This window comes from Verticillium nonalfalfae (genome assembly GCF_003724135.2).
Source record: "Verticillium nonalfalfae strain VnAa140/NRRL 66861 chromosome Unknown scaffold_126, whole genome shotgun sequence".
Lineage (NCBI taxonomy): Eukaryota > Fungi > Ascomycota > Sordariomycetes > Glomerellales > Plectosphaerellaceae > Verticillium > Verticillium nonalfalfae.
Window position 1 is genome coordinate 30,662 of NW_021167351.1, and position 21,290 is coordinate 51,951.

Genomic DNA, 21,290 nt, shown 5'->3' on the forward strand with positions numbered 1-21,290 from the left:
AGAGTAGCCCCCATTGATAGCGTTGTGAGATAAGCGCCCCAGCTCCCACATTTGGCCTGGCTAGGCTGCTCGTGTGCTGGTGTCGTCATCGTCTGGCTCTGTGCCTGTGGTGGGCTGCCAGGACTCTCCAACTCGATGTTGCATCTTGGGATCCCTAAATGCACTCAACCCTAGCTCTTTACCATAGAAGCCACATTCGCCATCATGGAGCCCGATCAACTGAAAGAGAAGCTGCACGTCGATAAGGAGAAGCTCAAGCAGCAATTTGATGTCTCCCATTTCGGCCTCAATTCCGTCTTGAGGGGTGCCCAGTTGACCTTTGTTGGAGGTGAGCCCATGAAACCGTCCATCACCACACGCTTGGTCGGCGCCGGTTGCTAACCCGCTTCGCGCAACAGCCCACCGAGCGCTTCAGAATCCCGGTATATTTACCTCCGATCACTATAAACAGGCTGCTGCTGCTGTCTTTGCCGGCCTGGCCATCCGCCTCATCGTTTCCATTCCCGTAGGCCTGCGCCGTCGTGTCCGAGAAAGCCTTCTGTGCCAGCTGACGACAAGCCTTCCAGATTATCGGTGTTCGGGTTCTGCTATGGTTTCTTTCTTTCGCCATAAACCTTGAACAGGTGACCTGGGACAATCAGATCGTGGAAGGACTGAACTTTCTCGAAGAATACGTTCTCCAAGTTCCGTTCTTCCTCATGACCCTCATGCGCTACGTCACGCCGACCCTCGATAACCTGTAGGTCGAAGTGCGGCTTCCTAGTGATTCGATGCTAACTGGACAGATTCATGGATTCGCTCCAGTGGGTCGATCTGACGTACGTTCAGAAACACAAGCACGAGAACCCCGACAACCTACGCAACATGTATTACCCAAACCTCAAAGGCTACAAGGTCAAGGACGGCAGCACCCACACCACGAGTACGGCCGAAGCGTTATCGATGTTCTTCATGCGATTCGCTCGCAAAGCCGGCATCTCTCTGGCCATCTTCGCCTTATCATATGTGCCTTATGTTGGTCGCTTTGTCCTGCCAGCCGCCAGTTTCTACACGTTCAACAAGGCAGTCGGCATGGGACCGGCATCCATCATCTTCGGGACCGGCATCTTCCTACCGAGACGCTATCTCGTGATTTTCCTGCAGAGCTACTTTTCGTCGCGAACCCTGATGCGCGAGCTGCTTGAGCCGTACTTCTCACGAGTGCACTTCACCAAGGACCAGAAACGCAAGTGGTTTCACGACCGCGAGGGCTTGCTCTTCGGGTTTGCGTTGGGATTTTATACGCTCATCAGGATACCTCTTGTCGGAGTTCTCGTCTACGGCATTGCCGAGGCCTCGGCGGCCTACCTCGTCACCAAGGTCACCGACCCTCCCCCGCCGTACAGCGAGTCTGCTGGCTTTGCAGCCAGTCAGCAGACTTGGACGAATAAGCACGAGTTCCTGAGCTTGGAGTTGTCCAACCTGGATTCCATGCACCACAGGTCCAAGCAAAACAGTGGGCAGGCCCAGAGTGACATACCAATCCCCTCTGTAGAGAAAGCCAGCCATTGAGTGTCCCTCTTTTTCATCGGAGAAGATCCGACTGCCGGGTCCGAAGCTGGAGCAGTGTCATGGAGAGGCGGCTGAAAAGTTCATTTTTGGAATACTGTACATACAAAGGGCTTCTAGTGGATTTGGAGAGAAGCACGGAAGGTCGGCTTCTTCATAACCACCATGACTAGAAGCGAACGTCAGGTGGCGCTCATGTTGATTCCAATTACGTTTCGCAGCTGATAGGGGGAGCGTTCGCTCATGCAGAGTGAAGTCACCGCGACGAATCACCGACAGGGGTTGGGGTGTCGCCGGCGGCGAGATCGTGCGGGGTGAATGGGAGCTTCTGATAAGCTTCCATGCTATGCCCACTACAGCTCAGGAGCTCTAGGACAGCTCCGTGCAACCCCCGGAAATCCGTAGACCTAGTGTACATTGGCTGACTGGCTTTAATCGATGACTTACAATATGATGGGAATCCATAGCTTGCCAAGGGCGGGGTAATTATGGACGCCTACTTATACCAGGGAAAGCCAGCGTGATGGTTACATGACTTCTTGGGCTTCCTCGGGCCAGTAATTCACATCGAATTATATGGTACACAAGACTCGACACATTATCGCCACTTAGTCGTTCGCCTTTAGACTTGTGAATACCATGGGCAAGACAGGCATTCGGACTGTGAATAAGGTGAGCTTTGACACGCCTGCTGCTGAACAGCCTGCCCTCCATGTAAGTCATCTGCGGCCCATTTCACCGGCTACACATTAACTTCTGACTCAGAATAGATGGCATCCCGACAGTGTGTATACCCCAGCACCTTTGCCTAGGTAGTTTCGAGGTTGACTAATGATCCAGTTCCCTCTGCTGGCGCCATCAAGGATGGCGAGACGGTCAAGATTGAATGCGTGGACTGGTATGTACACTAGGTCACTTATTCATCGCGTACGCTGATTGTCTCAGGACTGGAGGCCAGATTGGGAACAACGACTCCGCCGACGATGTTCTCAACGTAGACTTGACGAAGGTTCATTACCTCTCAGGTCCCTTTGATGTTGAAGGTGCCAAGCCAGGCGATCTTCTCCTTGTGGAGATTATGGATGTCCAGCCCTTCCAAGATCAGCCATGGGGCTTTACTGGCGTCTTTGATCGAAACAACGGTGGCGGTTTCCTCGACGAGATCTATCCATCCGCGTGGGTCCTCGCCTGATCTGCTGGCTCAGAGCGGTTCTACTGACACGGAGCAGCGCAAAGGCCATCTGGGACTTCGAAGGCATATACTGCACTTCTCGGCACATTCCCGGGGTCAAGTTTGCGGGCCTCATCCACCCCGGTATCCTAGGCTGCGCCCCTTCGGCGGAGGTGCTGTCGACGTGGAACAAGCGCGAGGGTGAGCTCATCGCAGCTAACAAGCTCGAGCGCAAAGTCGCATTGCCGCCGGAGCCGCAGAGTGCGCACGCCGGAAGTGCGGACGAGGCGACGAGCAAGAAGGTCGGTGAAGAGGGAGCGAGGACGGTGCCGGGACGGCCTGAGCATGGAGGCAACTGCGAGTATGTTCTTCCGTTCCTGCACAGGTAGAATCCAACTGACAGACCGCAGTATCAAAAACCTCAGCCGAGGAAGCAAGGTTTACCTCCCCGTTCACGTTGACGGAGCAAAGTTCAGCGTGGGAGACCTCCACTTCTCGCGTATGTTGAGTGTCGCTCCCCTCATTTCTATCGATGTGCCCATCTGACAGTGTGGTTTAGAGGGTGACGGAGAAATCTCCTTTTGCGGTGCCATCGAGATGGCTGGCGTCATCACGATCAACTTCAAGGTCATCCGCGACGGCATGGCAACACTGGGCCTCAAGTCGCCCATTTACATCCCTGGACCTGTCGAGCCGCAGTTCGGCCCAGGACGACACATTTACTTCGAGGGCTTCTCTGTCGACGAGCATGGGAAGCAGCATTACATGGACGTCACTGTCGCCTACCGGCAGACGAGCCTGCGTTAGTGTCTTCGCTTCTTGCCCATGTTGAACCAAAAGTACTGACAGGATAGGTTGCATCGAGTACCTTCGCCGGTTCGGTTACAGCGATTACCAGGCGTACCTTCTCATGTCGTGCGCGCCCATCCAGGGACACGTCGCTGGCATTGTCGACATTCCAAACGCCTGCACGACGATCGGGCTGCCGATGGACATATTCGAGTTTGACATATCGCCGGCTCTCGGGGCCGTGGAGAAGAGGGACCTCGGGCAGTGCGCTTTCTCCGGCGGCGAGACCCAGGGCAAGGTCGAGGCTGGCGGCAAGAATAGCGAACACAGTTTTGGTGGTGGTCTGACTTATAAGCAGTAAGCGGTGTGCCTTCTGCGTACGGACCCGGGCCGTGAATCGAATCCAAGGCGGAAATTGTATGATACAGACAAGCTTGAATTTACTGCTATCTACCATGTACAGCGGCGCATTTCCCAGGCTATATGTTTCGTGTGTTACCAAATGGCGAGAGCGAGAATGCGGGTGGTGATTTGACAGAACCCAAGCCACATTGATGGAAGTGGTAGAAATCACGCACAGAATGAATCTAAGGAGAAGGAAGCAATTTGGGACCGCTCGAGTCAAGATGCGTCTTTGCATTGGAGACACAGTATCAAGGATGGCAGACTCGGGAGCGAACACAGTCACATCTCGCAGTTATCATATATAATCGCAGTTCTGACAACAACGACAACGGCCATCGTTGCACACTGAGTACAGGAAGCTTGAAGATCAAATCAGATCGTTTTCGCTCCGGACAGACTTGCTGAATCTGGACTTGTGTATTACGCCATGGGATCAACCCTGCACCGCACAAGCTCAATCATCGGGAATGACAGCGAGCGAGGCGTGACCCGTGTCGCTCGTGTGTTTCTTCGCCGACGCCTCGCCACTCCCTAGCCATCCGCAGCCGGGCGTTTGACATGTCAGAAGAGCATTGTCTTTGATCTCGGAAAGTGCCACGTGGCCCGTACGTTCAGCGTGCTCTTTCCCGGCGCGTTCGCCGCTGCCAATCCACTGACAGCCGGGGACGTCGCAGGTGAGTAGGATTTCCGCGGGGTCGGTGTAGTAATGCATCTCATGCAGCTGCGCCACGAGCTGCTGGGTCTTTTCGAGGACAGCAGCGTCGTCTGTGGGCCAGACCGTACGATCGAGCTCCGGAGGAAGCATAGACTCCTGGTATGGAGGCTCTGAAGGGCTGAATGCGACGCGGTCGTAGTGAATGCCCGAGTAGACGAGGAGACATCGGGTGTCCTTATTTTCGCCGAAGCGCAACAAGGTCTGCCCTTTGACGTCAAATGTACAAATCTCAACATCGAATAGCTCGGAGAAGATTCCTAGCTCAATGGCGCCACCCCAGCGATCGCGCCCTTGGATGGCACGCGCGTAGGCGGAGGGGGGCGTTGCGAGGATCGCCTCCGAGTACGTGTCCGGGTGAGCCAGGATGTGATCTGCGACCATCTTGCGAAGCTCGGGGGCGGGGATCTGCCGGGGCAGGGCACCCCCAAAAGCTGTGAATAGACAGCTATTGTCGTCAGGCATGACCCGGAGGACTGGTGTGAGCAGTGTCAGTACAGACGTGAGGATTGAGTGCAGCAGCCACGGCGGAGATCGGGGATAACCATACGTAGGGTGCCCTCCCTCTCAGCCCATGCCACACTGACACTCTCAGGACCCTGTGTCGGTGGTTGCGAGACGTCTGAGACAGGAATGACGGGGCGTGAGGACGATGGCGCCACGATCGCTGCTGGTGCTGCTGGTGGCTGGGTTGCTTCGGTGGGCACAATCGTAAAAGTTTCGCCGTTCAGACCGAGTTCTTTGGCAGCTTTATCCATTTGGTCGCTTTCGAGGGCCTTCAGGGGCCAACCGTATTTGAGAGTGAACTCGGGAATACCTGTCTTGGCCCTGACCTCCTCGTACAGCTGGCCGATGGTTGTGTCATCACCGAGGGAGAGGACGCCAGTGCCACTGGGACCTTTGTACCTGGCTCTCATGGCTGGTTTGGCTTGCAGTTATAATAACAATCGGTGGAGTGAGTGGGTGAACGGCAGTCATGCGTAGAACCACGTTCTTTGAGTTGTATTGTGGTAGTGGTAAAGGGCCGCAGGGTGGCGGTGGATCGGAAGGGGGGTAATGGAAGCAATGATGTGAGCTGGTGGTCGAAGCTTCTAGTACCAGTTGGTGTTTTGATTACTGGTTGGAGCAGGCTTGTTCGACGGTCACTACTTAGAAACGAATATATTTTTCTTAGCCCACGATGAGTGAGTTCTATGGTCGTCTTATCTGTCATTCGAGGGCTCTAAGGTTGCCTTCGCTGCCACGGATAGTCTGCTTGGCAGTGGATCGGGCATTTTCAGGACTACAGCCTGAGCTTCGGAGTGGGATGCCGCCAACAGCCCCTCAGTTTTGGAGCTCGAAGCTTGGATGCTGCTGCATCTGCTGAACATCCATCAAGTGGATCCCTGAATTGCTAGTCGCCGCCGATCAAATCCGGGGTTCCATGATCCTTGGCCATTGTCCTAAAGCTCGCTCACGCTGCAACCTGGGTCGAAGGGTTGCTGTTGGCTGGACGAGTTCTTGTTGACACGTGTGTGCTGCCTCCTAGATATTTAGGTGTCCAAAGTACATTGCTTTCAGATTTCTCAGAAAGCAGACTCCATTGGACTAGAGTGCCGTTTTGTCGTAGAAGCATCTGAATGCCAAGAGATAGCCATGGAGGGCGTATTGTGGAGGCTTGCTGAAGGCAGAGGCTTGGCTTGTCGCACAACGTGGCGAGAAGATGAGCTCTCACCACATGCACCGATTGTGAGACCCCGAGACTGTGAAATAGGAATAAATATCAACACCTCGAGTGCACCGACTGTCGTCATTCCATGACCAAGGGGTTCATGTTCTCAACGGGAAACAACTGATTTCGACCAACCTCGCTGTGGCTGCTTCAGGTACCTGTGGCTTATTAGTGTTGTGGTACTGTGGCGTCGGCGCGAAAGTGGCTGGCCCAGTCGCATCCTCGTCGCGCTTGGTCTCTGTCACGGTCCTGCCCACCTTCCACCAGAACCCCAACCCTCGATTCTCGCACCGTTGCGACATCGTCCACAGCGCCGCCTTCCCCCACGTCGCGACCACGTTATAGCTCACGTTTATCTGCTGGTGAGCTTCCGTTAGTTTCAACTGCCTCGGTGGCCACATCCTTTTTGCCTCCCGACGCCATGGCGGGCACGCGCAGCAACGCAACCGACGTGCGCGATTCCATCGAGGCCAAGCTTGACAAGGACAAGGACAAGACCAACGGCCACGACATGGACCTCGATACCCCTGAAAATGCTGCAGACGACGTCGAGATGAAGGATCAGCACGACGAAGAAGACGCCGACGGGGAAGCTGATGCTGAGGCCGACGCTGACGGCGAAGATGATACTTCCCAGCAAGATGTTGATGAGCCTGGAGACCTGCTGTCTGTCCTCGGCACGCTTGAGTCCGAGCTGAGCAGATATGAGGAAGAGTAAGTTTTCTCTCTCGAGCCTGATAACATTGAAGGTAGACGTACGCGTGCTGACTGAATGGCCCCTTCCAGCGGAGAGGAACTTGCCGCGCCCTTCCAGCGCATCCCTAACAAGCGATCGCTGCCCGACTATTTCCAGATCATTGAAGAGCCCACGGCATTCAGCAGCATCAGGGTATGAGGAAACAAACCCCGTTTCATACCTTCGAGTTGCGATCCCCAATTGCTAACCCATCATATAGAAAAAGGTCCAGAAGAAGGAGTACACCAGCGCCAACGAATTCGTGCGAGACCTGGCTCTCATCTGCCACAACGCGCAGGTTTATAACCTTCCGAGCGCCCCAATCTTTCATGCTGCTGTCAGATTGCGCGAGGTTGCCAAGGAGAAGCTGCAAAAGCTCGTGACAGCCGGCGTCTTGACCGCTGCCGAGGTTGAGTTCCCTTTCCTGGGCGAGTTGCCTCCTGCAGAGGAAGCCTCCGAGAACGCTGGCGAAGAGGACGAAGAGGATGAAGAGGAAGAAGAAGAGGAAGAGGATGATGACGACTCCGACGATGACGAAACTGGTCGTGGTCGCAAGACTCGGAAGATTGGACGCCGCCCAGACGCAAGCCGGGAGGAAGAAGACCACAAGAAGAGAGGCCGCCCGCCCAAGGTGCTCACACCTGCTGAGGTCCGGATAGATTCCGTCCTCAAGGGATTGCGCAAATTCAAGGACGAGTCCGGCGAGCTGCGCATCCTACCCTTTGAGAAGCTACCTGACAAGCAGGAACTGCCCGAGTACTATGACGCCATTCAGAAGCCCATTGCTCTCGACATGATCCGCCAGAAGTTCAAGCGCAAGAAATATGCCACTGTTGACGACCTTATCCAGGACCTGGACCTCATGTTTGAGAATGCCAAGCTCTTCAACGAAGACGACAGTGATATTCACCAGACCGCCATTGACCTCCAGAGGGAAGCGCGCTCGCTGGCACAGCAGGAGAAAGCCAAACCTGATAGTCTTTGCCGAGCTGACGACGGCAGGTTGCCGTTGGCCGAAGTACAGCACAACGGTGAGACCTGGAGAGTTGGTAAGTGACCAGTCTGATCCAAGGCATGAAGAAGAAGAGGGGAAACCTAATGGCTGTGCAGGCGACTGGGTTCACATCAACAACACAAATGACGTGACCAAGCCCATCGTTGCTCAGATCTTCCGGCTCTGGCAAGACCCCAAGGGCCAGCGCTGGATCAACGCCTGCTGGTACTATCGCCCCGAGCAGACCGTGCACCACGAGGACAAGCACTTCTATGAGCACGAGGTCGCCAAGTCGACGCAGTACCGCGACCATGCTATCGAGGAGGTCATTGATCGGTGCTTTGTCATGTTCGTGACGCGTTTCTTCAAGGGACGTCCCCGCGGGCTGCCTGCCGGTAAGAGCGTGTATGTCTGCGAGTCGAGGTACAACGAGGAGAAGTGCCGATTTGCCCGGATCAAGACATGGTCGAGCTGTGTGCCAGACGAAGTCCGGGAGAAGGACTACGTCTCTGATCCGTTCCCTCATCCCCTACGAATGAAGAAGTTCCCCAGCCCTATCAAGCACCTCATCAGGCAGAATGCGAAGCCGACCGATCCGCTGCCGAAGCCGACTTGGGGCTACAAGAACATGCCGCCTGTTATTGGTGCTGTTCATCGTCGTCCTAGAGAGTCCAACGTAAGTAATTTCTTTCCCTCACCGTGTTGTTCAGGATGTGATAGAAGCTACCCTTGGGTCGTGTTTTTGTTGGATATGGTAGCGTTTGCGTCGAGCAGAGTTTTCTTTTTTGCCAGCAGCTTCCCGTTTACCTGAGTTCTTCTGTTGTTCTCCTCTTGATTCCGGGCCAGTCCGTAGCCTAGTCGCACGCCGCTCCGCCTCTCTCCTTGCCAGTCGGCATTTGAGGTCATCCTGGCGATGGACAGTCGACGACAGCCGACACTACGGATACCAGATCCAGGCAACGGCATCGTTTTCATTTCTATTTAATTCCTGCTTCTTCCCACAATCCTTCTTTTCTACTTTTCTTCTACACCTGCTTCTCTGCTTATTTTTGAGTCGGTGGTGTTCTCCCCATCTTACACAACTTGCACAACCTTCACGTCACACACACGGGAGGCGACTGTACTTCACTTTCACAGCCTGAAATTCTGCCTTGGGAGCACTCTGCTGAAACTCTGACAGGAATCACCTCCACCGCAGCCTACACCTCCGGCTCAGCCTGCTCAGCCAATTCTTTCCAACACAGGACGGAGAACTTCCTCGTTCCGCGGTTCCCAGCCACCAGCGTCGCCCTTCCACATGGCCCCTCCTGGCGCCTCGCCATCTCCGGCGCCTCTGGTTCCCCAGTACCACGGACAGCAGCAGCCGCAGCCGCAGCCGCAGCCTCAGCAGCATCAGTACACTTCTGCGTCTCCGGTTGCTCATCATCAGAGTCCTCATCAGCCTGCTCCGCACTACCCTCAGGGCCAGCAGCCGCAGCCGCAGCAGCCTGGTCAGAGCCCCTACCTCAACTACCGGCAGCCACAGCAGCCACCTGGTCAGAACGCTGGCCAGATGTTCTCGCAGCAGCAGCATAACATGCCGCAAGCTCCGATGCATCGCCCACAAGGATCCAACATGGCAACCGACCAGTACCAGAATGGCTTTCAGGGTAACTTCCAGGGCCCGCAGTACAATCAACGCCAAGGCCAGCATCCACCTGCGTACCCACACTCGCCCGCGACCCACATTCAACAGGGACAGCTAAATGTGCAGCCCCAGTCTCATGCTCAGATTCCTCAGATGCAGCCATCGCACATGGCCAATTCAGGCTTCGCTGACCACCGCATGTCCATGGGCACCAACCGAAACACCATGGCCCCCACTGCTGGTATCCAGATGCAGCCCTACGTCCCTGCGCAGCAACAGCACCTGCCACCTCAGCAGCAGCAGAATTCGCACAATGCCGCCCCCCCCACGGAAGTTTTCACCCTCCCGGATGAGCTCAACAACGAGATCCCCGAGGAGATCCGCCTCATGTACAACAACGACAATGGAAAGTTGCTCTGGTACACGACTCCGCCCGTCATCACCGAGACTCCCGGCCTGGCTCCCGAAAGTGCTGGCCTTGGTCACAGCGCGCGTTTCCTTGCAGATAATGAGGAGTTCCTTGCTGAGCGCGCCCGCAAACGCAAAGAACGGGACGACAAGCTCGCTGCCGAGGAAGAAAAGAAGCGTCAGCGCAAAGAGCGCAATGAAAGAGAACGCGCTGCCATGACCCCCATGCAGCGGGAGATTGAGGATCTCGCCAGTGCGAAGTGGCGTCAAGTGCGCGACCGCAAGGAGGCCGAGAGACAGCAGCTCCTGTTCCAGATCAACCTTCAAACGTGCGAAGATTGGCTCAATGCGGCGCATGAGGGCTACAGAATCCTTAATGAGGAATTTCATATGGGTCCGAACTACCGAAAGCGTTATATGGAGGAGAAGGAGGCTGCGCGCCAGAAACGCATCGCCGAAGACGAGGCTAAGCGCAAGGCCGCCGCTGAGGATCGCAGCATTTGAGGTTGCTTTTTCTTTTTTACGGATCAAAACGGCAACGGGCAGGGGAGTGATTTTCGCAATTGCATGAACATTGGAGAAAGGCACAGCCTTTCGATGTATCAAGTTTCCAGCTTTCGGCGTTGAGGGCAGTGGCAGGAGGTTCACGTTGCCTCTGGATTTGATTTTCTTTCTTGCTTGGGTCTCAGGCTTTGGCTCCAGGCGTTTGGTACATGAGGTGCCATGAGATTGCCCCTCAGGAAGAGGTTCTTCTCGAACCTGCGAGGTTCTTCTCGAACCTGCGAGGTTTCGTTCATGTGGACGAACCTGGGGCATCTTGGGGGAAAGGGCACACAGTTTGCGTCGAACCGAATGGTTCGAGTTTTTGTACAATATCGCGATCAAATCACCCAGAGCATCTGCCCGTTTGCGCTTCTTTTGTTCTGCTGATGTGATTCGACTGCACCTTGTCTTCTCTTTCCGATCGTGACGTCCACGGCAGGTCTGAAGATGTCTGGTCTGCAGTGAAGATGTAGATATGTGGATTGGAGGGAATGATATGCAGGCATCATGGTCCCAGGGTCAGGCGCCCACGGCAAGGCGAGGTACAGTAGAGGCATTGGAGGAGAGCCATTCGGGCTGACGCCTCTCAGGCAGAGGCTATGGAGCCATGCACCAGGCTAGGAGCTCCAAGATCTGATGCGCCGGCTCGCAGGCGATTTGACGCGCTCCGTCCTCCGACAGAAAGGGTGGCAGAGGAATGGAAGCACAAAGGCAGCAGCAGCATGTATCAGGCTAGGCCAATGGCCGGGGTCCATCCAAGTGGGTCAGCTCGGTCTTCTGTGACTCCTCTGGTCCCTGACCTCACGACTTGGACACGGGCCACCCGAGTCGCCCCCCAGATCTCACGCCGATGACCCTTCTCATGTCAAGCAAGGTCCTCACCTCCTGCGCCTCGGCCACTCTTCAACCTGCACTCATCCTTCACTTTGGTCTTCTCATTCTTGTTCTCGTCTGTACGCATTTCCCCCTTCACTGCGCCATTGCAACCAGAGCCTTTCTTGATTTGCTGCAAACACTGTCTGTCCAAGGCTTCACTCTCTGCTCTAGTCGAGTTCTGTGCTGCATAGTATTGTGCCGCCTAGTGTACGTACCTCTTTGTTTTGCCACCAAACCTCTCTCTCCCTCATCATCTGCCTACCTCCCTGCCACCGCACCCTGCAACGTTTGTGAGAAGCAAGCCGCTCAACACCCCATATATAGCACTGTTGTGACAGCCAACTTTTGTAGCTCAGAAAGCCTTGTCTCTGCTGGATTCGGCAACAGCGCGCTCTTTCCCTTCTTGTGTACTCTATTTAGTCATACGAGGCAACCATCTACTTTGCCTGCTTCAGTCGACTGGGGAAACTGCCTGGATCCTCTTCCCTTACTACCACTACCCAACCCTTTCCTGACGCACGACTTCACACTGTTGCCTACCGTCGTCGTAAACACTCACCCCTTGCCGCAAAACCGCGACTCTCGTTGCCGACGCAATCCTCTACTCTGGTATGCCTACCCCTCTCTCTGCCCCGATCCCCAATGACAGGGGCTGCACTCTCTTATGCTCTCATGTCCCCTGGCCTCTATAAGGTTGATATGGCCAGCCAGGTTGCGAAGATTGTGTAAACGTTACGGCGTTTAGACTCTGTCCATCTCCACTTGCCCTGATCGGACATTGAACACAACTCGGCTACCTAGCTCGCCATCCTAACCTGCCTGGTCTTTCCTCTGGTTTTCATCCACTCGGAATCATGTGGCGGTGCACCCAGCTTACACATTTCCTTAGAGCCAAGAGCCATCGTTTACTCACACGGAAGGCATTTCCGTGTCTCGAAAAGCCGGTTGCCGTTCTTCATATGGCTCCTGCCAGTTGCAACGCTCCTCTTATCATCCCCACCTTCCCTTGATCACACCCTATCAAGACTGGCAGCAAAAAAACCTTCGATGCTGCCTGCTGCAACGCCCGCTGCGCGCATGGTCGCCGGCCAGCGTAAACGCCCTCTGAGTCCCGGTCGCCGCAGGCTGTACAAGAATCATGACCCTAACCGCCTCGGCGACTTCAAGAAGGTCTGGGCTTACATTGGCGTGCACAAAGACCTTACAACCGACTTGGATTCAGGTCCCGACCACAACAATTTGCTCCCCGATCAGCCTGCCCTCGGAGACCGCCTTGCCAACCTTCTCGTATCGACAGATGCATCTGAAAATCAGACGCTGGCCCATCATGCCCTATCCATGGTTGACGGCGAGCACAGCGAAGAACCCGTCGAGATCGAGACGTCAGTCAGCAATGACGGCGAAAATCCTTATGTCTTCTCCCCCGAACTGAACCCCTCGAGCTCCCCTGAGCCTGAGATTCCGGCCTCGCCCACGTTGGGCATGCCTAGTTCCGTTGTGGCCGCAAAGTTTACGCACCATGGATCCCACGTTTGTCACCAGAGCTTCGCTCTCTCAAACATGTGCCAATCCTCCGTCGAGGCGCGCGCCGCTGCCTTTGCTCTGCGGATGAACGGCCCTGTCGATGCGTCACCCGAGAAGGCAAAGACGACGTTCGACGGCTTGCGGCGCGTCGTACTGGCGGACTTCAAGTCTCATGACGAGGACAGCATGGCCGACTTCCCTGCTGAGTACGCCAACGGTATTTACGTCTACATTGACTGGTCCAACATTATGATTGGCTGCCAGGAGGAGCTCAAGCGTGGCTACGGCCTTCCTCCCACTTCACGCCGAGCCGATGTCCTCGATTTCGCCCGCATCAAGCTCATACTTGAGCGCGACCGCGGCATCAAGAGCCGCGTCCTCGCTGGCAGCCGCTCCGCCAAGCCCGGTCAGAAGGAGCTCAAGACCCTGGACGCCTTTGTTGAGCACGGCTATGACGCGAACATTCTTGAGCGTGTCTACCGTCCCAACGAGCAGGCGCAGGCTCGACCCGGCTACGGCCTTCCCCTCGAGACGAGCCCGCGCAAGATGCAGGAACAGGGCGTCGATGAAATCTTGCAGATGAAAATCTCCGACGATATCATTGATGGCGTCATCGCTGGCACGCCCGGCGTCGTTGTGCTCGCCACAGGTGACGGCAACGAGGCCCAATTCTCCAAAGGCTTCTTCGCCAAGGTTGAGCAAGCCCTCAAGTCGGGTTGGGTCGTCGAGCTGTACGCGTTCAAGAAGAACACGTCCGCCACGTTCCGTGACCGCCACTTTCAGGCCCAGTGGGGTCACCGCTTCTCGCTGCACTTTCTCGATAAGTTTGCCGAGGCTCTTGTTGACGAGTCGTAGCAGACTGCTCAACAAGTACCTCGGTCAGCACAGGCTTACCCTGGCGTTCGTGCGGCCCACGCTCAGAACGCGTGCCACCCGGTCTACGGCGAACTTCCGCAGGAGGCCGACATCGCCGCCAGTCTTGGTGAAAACCTTGACAGACTGCCTACAGCCAAGCTGAGACGCATGGTCAACCGGTATTACGGCATGTACCAGCAGTATCAGCTCCAGCATGACATGGCCGTCAAGCGAGGAGATGCTACGGCGGCTAGCTTTCTCCACGGCTGTATTGGCATCAGCCATGGCAATTGGGCCAAACTTGACAAGCTCTTTGATCAGTCAAAGAACAATGACCTAAGGGGCTCAGCACTGGGAGTTCAGCATGGACGAAAGTCCTGCCTGATCTGAATTGTGTCGAGTCACCGCCACCAGATGCGCTCCAGCCATCTGCGACCAGAGGCGCTGCCCCTCGGTCATTGTTCCTATACTACAGCAGAACCGCCTGGACGACCCCATGCATAATAGTATGGGTAGCATGTTCCTCGTCTACTGCCTGGATAGGTCTTGCAGGTCCCTCTTCTCGCCTGCCTGGGCGAGATAGGTTGAGGAATCACCCACAACTCACAACACATCACATTGACCGGCCGTGCTCGTTTCTTTCGACTAGGCCGCTCTTCTTTTCTTTTTTTCATCAAAGTTCACCAGTTAGCGCTTGGCAACGATGCCGGGCTTGCGTTTCGAGCACTAAACTGCATGCGCCAAGGACCGTTGGCAGACTGTTTCTTTCGACTTTCTTTCCTTTTGGCGTGCAGTATGTCCTCGACAACGCCCCTTTCCTTTCTGCTATCCGGGCACCTGCATGCACACGACACGGCGTTTTGTTTCACGAATGACGAAGAAGAATGCGCGACGCAGACAAGACCGCAGGACACGAGACCATGACGAGGCCGAACAAAACCAGACATCACTTGCAGGGAGAAGCGACATGTTGTACGCGAAACACGCAATTGGTCCTTCATGTCCTTGCAACGACGCAAAGCTTTGCGCTGCGCCCGCGTCGTCTTGTTTCTTGCCGCACATTGTCTTACGCCTTGAAGCGCACCGGCGCACAGCACGATTCGGCTTCTATGCAGAGCATGGCTAGCACGTGCTCGAGCGCGCCAGAGCAGCAATGTTTGCTCAGGCCAAGGCCCGCACGTTTGGTTTAGACGGTTTGGTCAGAAACATGGGAGAGGGGGACTGTGCATGATAGGATTGTGGATCCCGCTCCCGCCCCCCTTTTCGGCTCAATGGTTTGTTTTATCTTTCTGGCGTGTACCACGGCGTTGGATGGAGGAGTCGAGCACAAACTCGACGGTTCTCAGGATGAGATTGGGTCCGGCACGGCGTCAGGGTTTGGTCAGAGTTGCCCAGAGACGGCACGGTTTCACGGAGAACGAGGCGAAAGCAAGCTAGATGACCATGACAAACTCCAAGCTCGGCGATGGTGAAGCGGCCCGCCATCCGGCTCGTGGCAAGCACCGGGACGGGAACCGAGAAATCGACTACAGCAGAGACCACAAAGTCTGATCAATGCCATGATGCTGTGATCGTCGAGGCACCAGGAAAGAGTGAAAACTGCGCATCTCTTGTTTCTCAGTGGATGATACCCCATAACCAATCTCTCCTCCACCCCCCTCCCTTTCTCCCCTGGACTTGGTGTTTGCGCAGCAAATCAGTACTACCCCTTCCAAGGCGATCAGTCTGAAAGGCCTCTTCTTGGTCCCCATGCTGCCTAGGCAAAGAGAGCTCGCGGGACCTTCCTTGCCTGCAAGGCGGGCCAGAATATCTCCTCAGAGTGTGATCAATTTCATCGTAGCACTGCGTTTGCCAAGGGATGATGGGTAGATAGCACCGCTGAAGGAAGCACAATGTATAACTTTCTTCAAGGATGCCACGCAGTCATTCCTGACACACCAGCAGTGCGATGATCAAAGTCATAATGGGATTGAAAATCGTGTATCTCGTAATACGAACTCAACGTTCAGCCCCACTGCTGCACCCAGTACAAGACTCCAAAACAAAGTTCGCTTGCCCCTCCGATGCTGCCGTGCTGCTTTTCTATCCCATTCGTACCATAGTGGAGGGGCGGAAATATCCATCGACCCCACCACAACTTGCAAGGAAAAGGAATGGCTCATGACTTTCCCAACAGTAGTTTGCCGAACGCCCCATGTCGTCCTCCGCATCACCAATTGTACTATATACGGATTGAGAGACACCACCATACCGCCTTCAAACAGAAGCAAGCTATGTCCATCATCGCCAGAATGCCGGCAACCCGAGTGTTCGGCCCCTCTGAGGAAATGAGCGAAGAAACAAGATGAAAAGAAGAGAAGAGTCTCAAGATGGAAGAAGTAGAAACAGAAAGTGGTATCTCGGGTTCATGCACAGTGTCCTTCGGGACTGTCTAGGGGGTCGATGGTCGTCTAGTTGGTGTTATAAATCTCTCGTTCTTCGCGGATCGATGTGATGCCTGCGCCGCTACCCCCTTCAAGCAATGGTTGACTGGGCGGGGGCATTGTTGCATGCACCTTGGCTGGGTTCAGCGCGCCGCTACCCGCCGAAGTATCTTCGGCATGGACCACTCCATCGGCACCAAGCTCACGATGGAGGGGTGAAGACTGATGGGGCGAATTGGATCGTTTACTTGCCGCATCACCGCTGTTCCCGCCGCGAGACGAATTGCGGGGTGAAACTCGTCCGGTCTGTAGATGAGTGGTGGGTTAGGCACTACTCGTTTGGAAGGAAAGGGGGTCGCATGTTCTTACCTGTTTAGCCCATCGCAGGCCGCAACTGTTGCATAGATCACGCTGACCGCTGGGTCCTCGCCTCCATTCAGGGGTGTTCCGTGTGTGGCAGTTGGCGCAGTCTCGGACCACGTTGCCCACACCCTTTCTTCTCTTTCTCTTCTTCTTATTGGAGAGAAGGCCGCCAAGCTCCTCGGCCAGAATCCGATTCACCTTCTCCATCTGCCGCAGCTCGAACTGCCAGCTCGAGCACTTGGTAGTACGCAGTTCGTCGAATATGTTGTCGTCTGCTGCGAGTGCGACATCCTGGGTCCCCAGAGCCAATGCCCCGCCTGCTGGCGCTGACACGATACCGCCCGCTTGGGCCTCGGCGCCTCCAGTCGATGACGTCTGCAGTTGGCCTTTCTTACCAGTGGACTTGACACTTCCGGGTGGTGTTGCTGCAGGTGCAATTGCTCTGGACGAAGCCTTGATGAGTTTGGTTTGAGCGAGTAGAAAGGTGGGTTTCTGACCCTCGCAGGCGTCGCCAGGATACAGAACCGTCTGTGCCTGTAATACCTGACCCCTCCTATTCTGAACTTCATGCTTACAAGTGACAATTTTGCCACGTCGTGCCTTTTCGATCGTGCGGCCGAATTCGGCTCGTGACTCTTTCCGCATGAGCTCTTGAATGCTCGTGCCAATGAGATCGTTCGGTTGCAGGTCCAGGAGAGACCGAACATTTGACGATACGAACAAAAACATGCCTGATGTGGAGAGCTTCGTCCACAGCTCACTGTCACCGATACCGCCGTTGGCATCAAGGTTGCGACGACTCAGTGCAAAGACTGGCCTTTTGCGGCCGACAAGGATGATGCTCTTGCGTCCCTTGCCCTGCTCGACAAATAGCGAGCCGTGACTCTCGAACCACGTATAACCGCTGTGCTTCCGCCGGATGCGGAAGACAATGTTGACCGGGCTTCCGGGCGTTGTGTCCTTCAGCTCTCGAGTGACGGGGACGATGTCGGAAGGGTGGCAGATGCTGGATAATGTGTTTCCTGCCAACTCAGCGGCGTCGTACTCGAGGACCCGCTTGCATGAGGGTGAGAGGTAAAGAAAGAGGCCCTTCAGTGAAAGGACATGAACGACGTCATCTGCGTTCTCCAGAAGCATCTTGTCCCAGGACTGTTTGTGCCAGTCCGAAACAAGGCCTTTGGGGTTGAACTGCTGCAACAAGGTCGAGACGTCATCTACTCCCAATGTCTGCCCATTTTCCGGCTCCCACTGGCCTGCGTTCGGCGGTGTCCAGATGTACTGCCCGATATCGCTGTGCATATAATTGACCTGGACACCCTGCGCATCTTGGCTGGAGGCAATAGCATCAGGACACTCGACAAGATCAATCTGGAAGCCGACAAAGAACCTGATTTCATCAGGGTCATCCCATGGAATGGGTATCATGGTCAGAAGATTCAGGAACGGCTTGCCGCCTTTTCGATAGTTGATGAGACTTTGTTGGACCTCTTTGCCTTCGTGAATCTTTTGCTTGAGATTGTACACGGCAGCATCGTCGACAAACTCGCGCTTCGAACCAGCTTCGACGGCACCGTCTGGAGCCTGGAGGAAACGACAGTTTTGTCCCACAATTTCATGCCGGCTATAGCCGGTCAAGTTCTGAAAGTTGTCGGACACATAAATAATGGGACAGTCGTTCAGAGACATGTCGCATACGACGAAGGCACAAGACATGTCCACGGCGCCTAGGTGAATTTCCGGGTTCTTGCGAGTCGCGACGTACCACAATGCCTTCAGCATGTCGAATCCGCTTTTGGAGTAAACGCTCTTGTCCTTTGTGTCGAGTCGCGGTGTCTGAGGGCCGGCGGCGGGCGTAGTGGCGGCTGAATGAGCGACCTGGACCTGTGACGTCTGCGTGGTAGAGAGAGAGGAAGCGTGCGGTGGTGTTGATGAACTGTTGGTTGACAGGTCCCGTGTCAGCGTCGAAGGCGCAGCTGGCGCCTGTGCGGAGGCTCCAGACTGGGCGCTGGGCGGGCTGGTTTTCTGGCTCTGGCTTTGGCTCACGGGGGTATGACTCTGCTCCTGCTCAAATGGCGGTCGTTTGGGCTGAGCAGATTTATGGGTTTGGGATTGGGTTTCGGCCTGTTGTTGGGCAAGTGCTTGTGACTGGGCTCGAGCCTGAGCCTGAGCCTGAGGGCGATTTTCTGGGGCTGGAGTCGCGGCCATTCCGTCGACGCCGGTCATGCCAAGGTCCAGGTTATTTATAAGCGGTGCCGTGCTGGTCCCGAGAGACTGGTCTTCGGGAGAGCCGGCCATCTGGACATCTGCGCCGCCGGATTCGAGGCCAGTCTGGGAAAACTGAGGCTCCACGACAGGTGAGCCATACATGTCCATGCCGCCTGTCTGGGCCCCCATGTTGCTCATGTTCATGTTAGCGAAGCTCTGCGGCATCATGGAACCGAGCACCTCGGGCGAGTACTGGGGGAAAGGACCACTGGGGGACATTTGCATCATGTCCTGGCCCGAGAACGAGTCGATATGGGACGAAATATCAGACATGCTGACGTTACTCATGCTACCCATGTTGCTCATGTTGTTCATGCTATTTGACATGGTGATGTAGTTGTTGTTCAAGTGGGCGTTGTTTATATTCGGGCCGCTGAAGGGGTAGTTCCGATACTGGCCAGAGTTGGTTCCAAACTCCATCATGGACACCCTCCTGTCGACATCGTTCTGTTGTTGTTGTTGAAGCTGCTGCTGCTGTTGACGATGCTGGTGTGCCATCTGGGAACTGTAGTTCGGGATACTCAGCCGGCGCTGGATCTCGGATCGGTTGTTGCGAATAATATCGTCGAGAGAATCCCCCGATACCATGGCGCCATCCTGCATGGCATTCATGTGCTGGCGGCCGTGGACCTGAGACGAGGCCATCGGCATAGAGATCTGGCGTTGAAGCGCATGTTGCTGTTGTGACTGGTTCAGACCTTGGTTCAAGCCCTGGTTCGGGTTCGGAGGTTGGTTCTGGGATTGAAGCTGGGCATGCTGGGCTGACTGCTGCGTCAAGCGATGCTGCATCTCCTGGGGGGAGAGCTGTGCCTGATAGTAGGACTCCATATTGAGGGCATCAGTACTGGGAGCCAGCCAGGGTCGGACTGTTGCGGCCTTTCAGCCGCGATCGATGTCGTGCGAGGCGTATTGCGTCGAAGTCGCAGATCTGGCTGTACCGAAGTCTTCGTCCTTCACGAGCCCAGCCAGGTGGTGATGATGGTGCAAGTACCAAGGCGACCGGACGGGCTGTTTTGGGGCTCTCCGAAGTGTTTTCGCCTTTTTGTTGTTGATGCCGTCGATGCGATCGTTCAGCTGAAATCCGTGTGAAGGGATCGTGTCGGTAGGGTGGGGACAGGAATAGGATTGGATCGGGTTTGGGGAGGAGAATGGGATGGAATGGATGGGACTGGAGAGGGCGGAATGGGGATCGGAAATTTAGCGAGACTGGGAAAGTAAATGGGCAATTGCGAAGGGGAGGGGGGGGTGTGGCCTGGTGACGACAGTTGAGCGAGGATGCGGTAGATTCCCGACCGAGTCGATGGTCAGTCGCGCTCTTCTCGGTCAGGTGTTGCGGACGGGACGCTGGACAGGTCTGACGCAGCGGGAGAAGGGGGGGGGGCAAGGGACACAGCGCGCTGAGGTGGGGAGCGGACAGACTTGTGAAGAAGGAAAAGGCTCTGGCGTCGGGTTTTGCTTCCGGTAAGGTAAGGTATGGATGGTTGGTTCACTACTCCGAAAAGCAGAATATTTCGCTTGGGGTGCCGAACGGGGAGGGGCAAAAGGCGGACACTCCCTCCCTACCTCCAGTTGCATGTACTAAGCAGGAATACGTTGCCCTCAGCCGTGGTGCTTACCAGACTCGGCGTACTGGTGAAAGCACAATACGATCAGTGGGGAGACGGTAGGCCAGAGAACATGGGATTTACAAATGTTCCATGTTCCGGGTGCATGCTGTCCTCCCATTTACGTCTCGGCTTTGACTCCTACCCAGATCTGGCTCTGCTGACTCGATCCAATGGAGCGGACGACCATCATTGTTCCAGCACACAGCCCAGCCGCAGATCAGTGTCCTCCTATTCACCTGGGTACCTACCTTACTAGGTAGGTAGGAAGGTCAGGACGCTAGGAACAGTATCTCGGGTGCCTTCTTCTTTGAAGGCGGCTGGCCCGGGTGCCTGAACTACCTACCTAGGGGAGGGTGGGCCTGAGGAGGCCCAGGATCGACGCCGAGGCATGGAATCGTAAAATGGGTGCTCATCGAGCTCGTGGTGAGAAGGAATATGCCGCTCACCGTCAAGACAGGCAGGCCCCTCCAAGACATGTGCACTATGTGTACTGTCGAGGGTGGGCGGATCACAGTAGCCATCCACCCCACCCCCCGCCAGAGCACAGCACTCGTCCCAGCGAACGGGGAGCACCGCCGACTAGGTACCTACCTCGGGGAAGAAACAGGCCCAGATCCAGAAACAACAAGAAAGAATGCAGATGTCGAGGCCTGCAAGATATCCGTGCGAAGTCAGCGTCCAATCACAAGTTCGGAAACAGGACATCATGTCGTCATAGGCTTGCTCATCTCAG

The 21,290-nt window shown here is 55.5% G+C and overlaps 6 protein-coding genes across 6 annotated transcripts; 4 read left to right on the forward strand and 2 right to left on the reverse strand.

Annotated features, from left to right (window-relative positions):
• Nucleotides 1–204: 204 nt before the first annotated feature.
• D7B24_001322 (uncharacterized protein) lies at nt 205–1,551 on the forward strand (the record flags this gene model as incomplete). Its single annotated transcript, XM_028635559.1, has 4 exons — nt 205–328; nt 399–505; nt 567–739; nt 786–1,551. 4 exons carry the CDS (start codon nt 205–207, stop codon nt 1,549–1,551), a joined length of 1,170 nt encoding a protein of 389 aa, XP_028491957.1.
• A 636-nt stretch (nt 1,552–2,187) lies between these two features.
• On the forward strand, nt 2,188–3,869 carry D7B24_001323 (uncharacterized protein; the record flags this gene model as incomplete). Its single annotated transcript, XM_028635560.1, has 8 exons — nt 2,188–2,262; nt 2,319–2,334; nt 2,389–2,446; nt 2,494–2,724; nt 2,778–3,080; nt 3,130–3,218; nt 3,279–3,521; nt 3,574–3,869. 8 exons carry the CDS (start codon nt 2,188–2,190, stop codon nt 3,867–3,869), a joined length of 1,311 nt encoding a protein of 436 aa, XP_028491958.1.
• A 498-nt stretch (nt 3,870–4,367) lies between these two features.
• OTU1 (ubiquitin-specific protease otu1) lies at nt 4,368–5,542 on the reverse strand (the record flags this gene model as incomplete). The annotated part of the gene is made up of 2 exons (XM_028635561.1): nt 4,368–5,059; nt 5,176–5,542. The coding sequence occupies 2 exons, from the start codon at nt 5,540–5,542 to the stop codon at nt 4,368–4,370; spliced, it is 1,059 nt and encodes a 352-aa protein (XP_028491959.1).
• Nucleotides 5,543–6,757: 1,215 nt separating this feature from the next.
• Nucleotides 6,758–10,605, forward strand: D7B24_001325 (uncharacterized protein; the record flags this gene model as incomplete). The annotated part of the gene is made up of 5 exons (XM_028635562.1): nt 6,758–7,050; nt 7,123–7,225; nt 7,293–8,121; nt 8,183–8,742; nt 9,247–10,605. 5 exons carry the CDS (start codon nt 6,758–6,760, stop codon nt 10,603–10,605), a joined length of 3,144 nt encoding a protein of 1,047 aa, XP_028491960.1.
• Nucleotides 10,606–12,567: 1,962 nt separating this feature from the next.
• D7B24_001326 (uncharacterized protein) lies at nt 12,568–13,899 on the forward strand (the record flags this gene model as incomplete). The annotated part of the gene is made up of 1 exon (XM_028635563.1): nt 12,568–13,899. The coding sequence occupies one exon, from the start codon at nt 12,568–12,570 to the stop codon at nt 13,897–13,899; it is 1,332 nt and encodes a 443-aa protein (XP_028491961.1).
• A 2,450-nt stretch (nt 13,900–16,349) lies between these two features.
• On the reverse strand, nt 16,350–19,778 carry WC1 (blue light receptor; the record flags this gene model as incomplete). The annotated part of the gene is made up of 2 exons (XM_028635564.1): nt 16,350–16,628; nt 16,692–19,778. 2 exons carry the CDS (start codon nt 19,776–19,778, stop codon nt 16,350–16,352), a joined length of 3,366 nt encoding a protein of 1,121 aa, XP_028491962.1.
• Between the last annotated feature and the right edge of the window lie 1,512 nt (nt 19,779–21,290).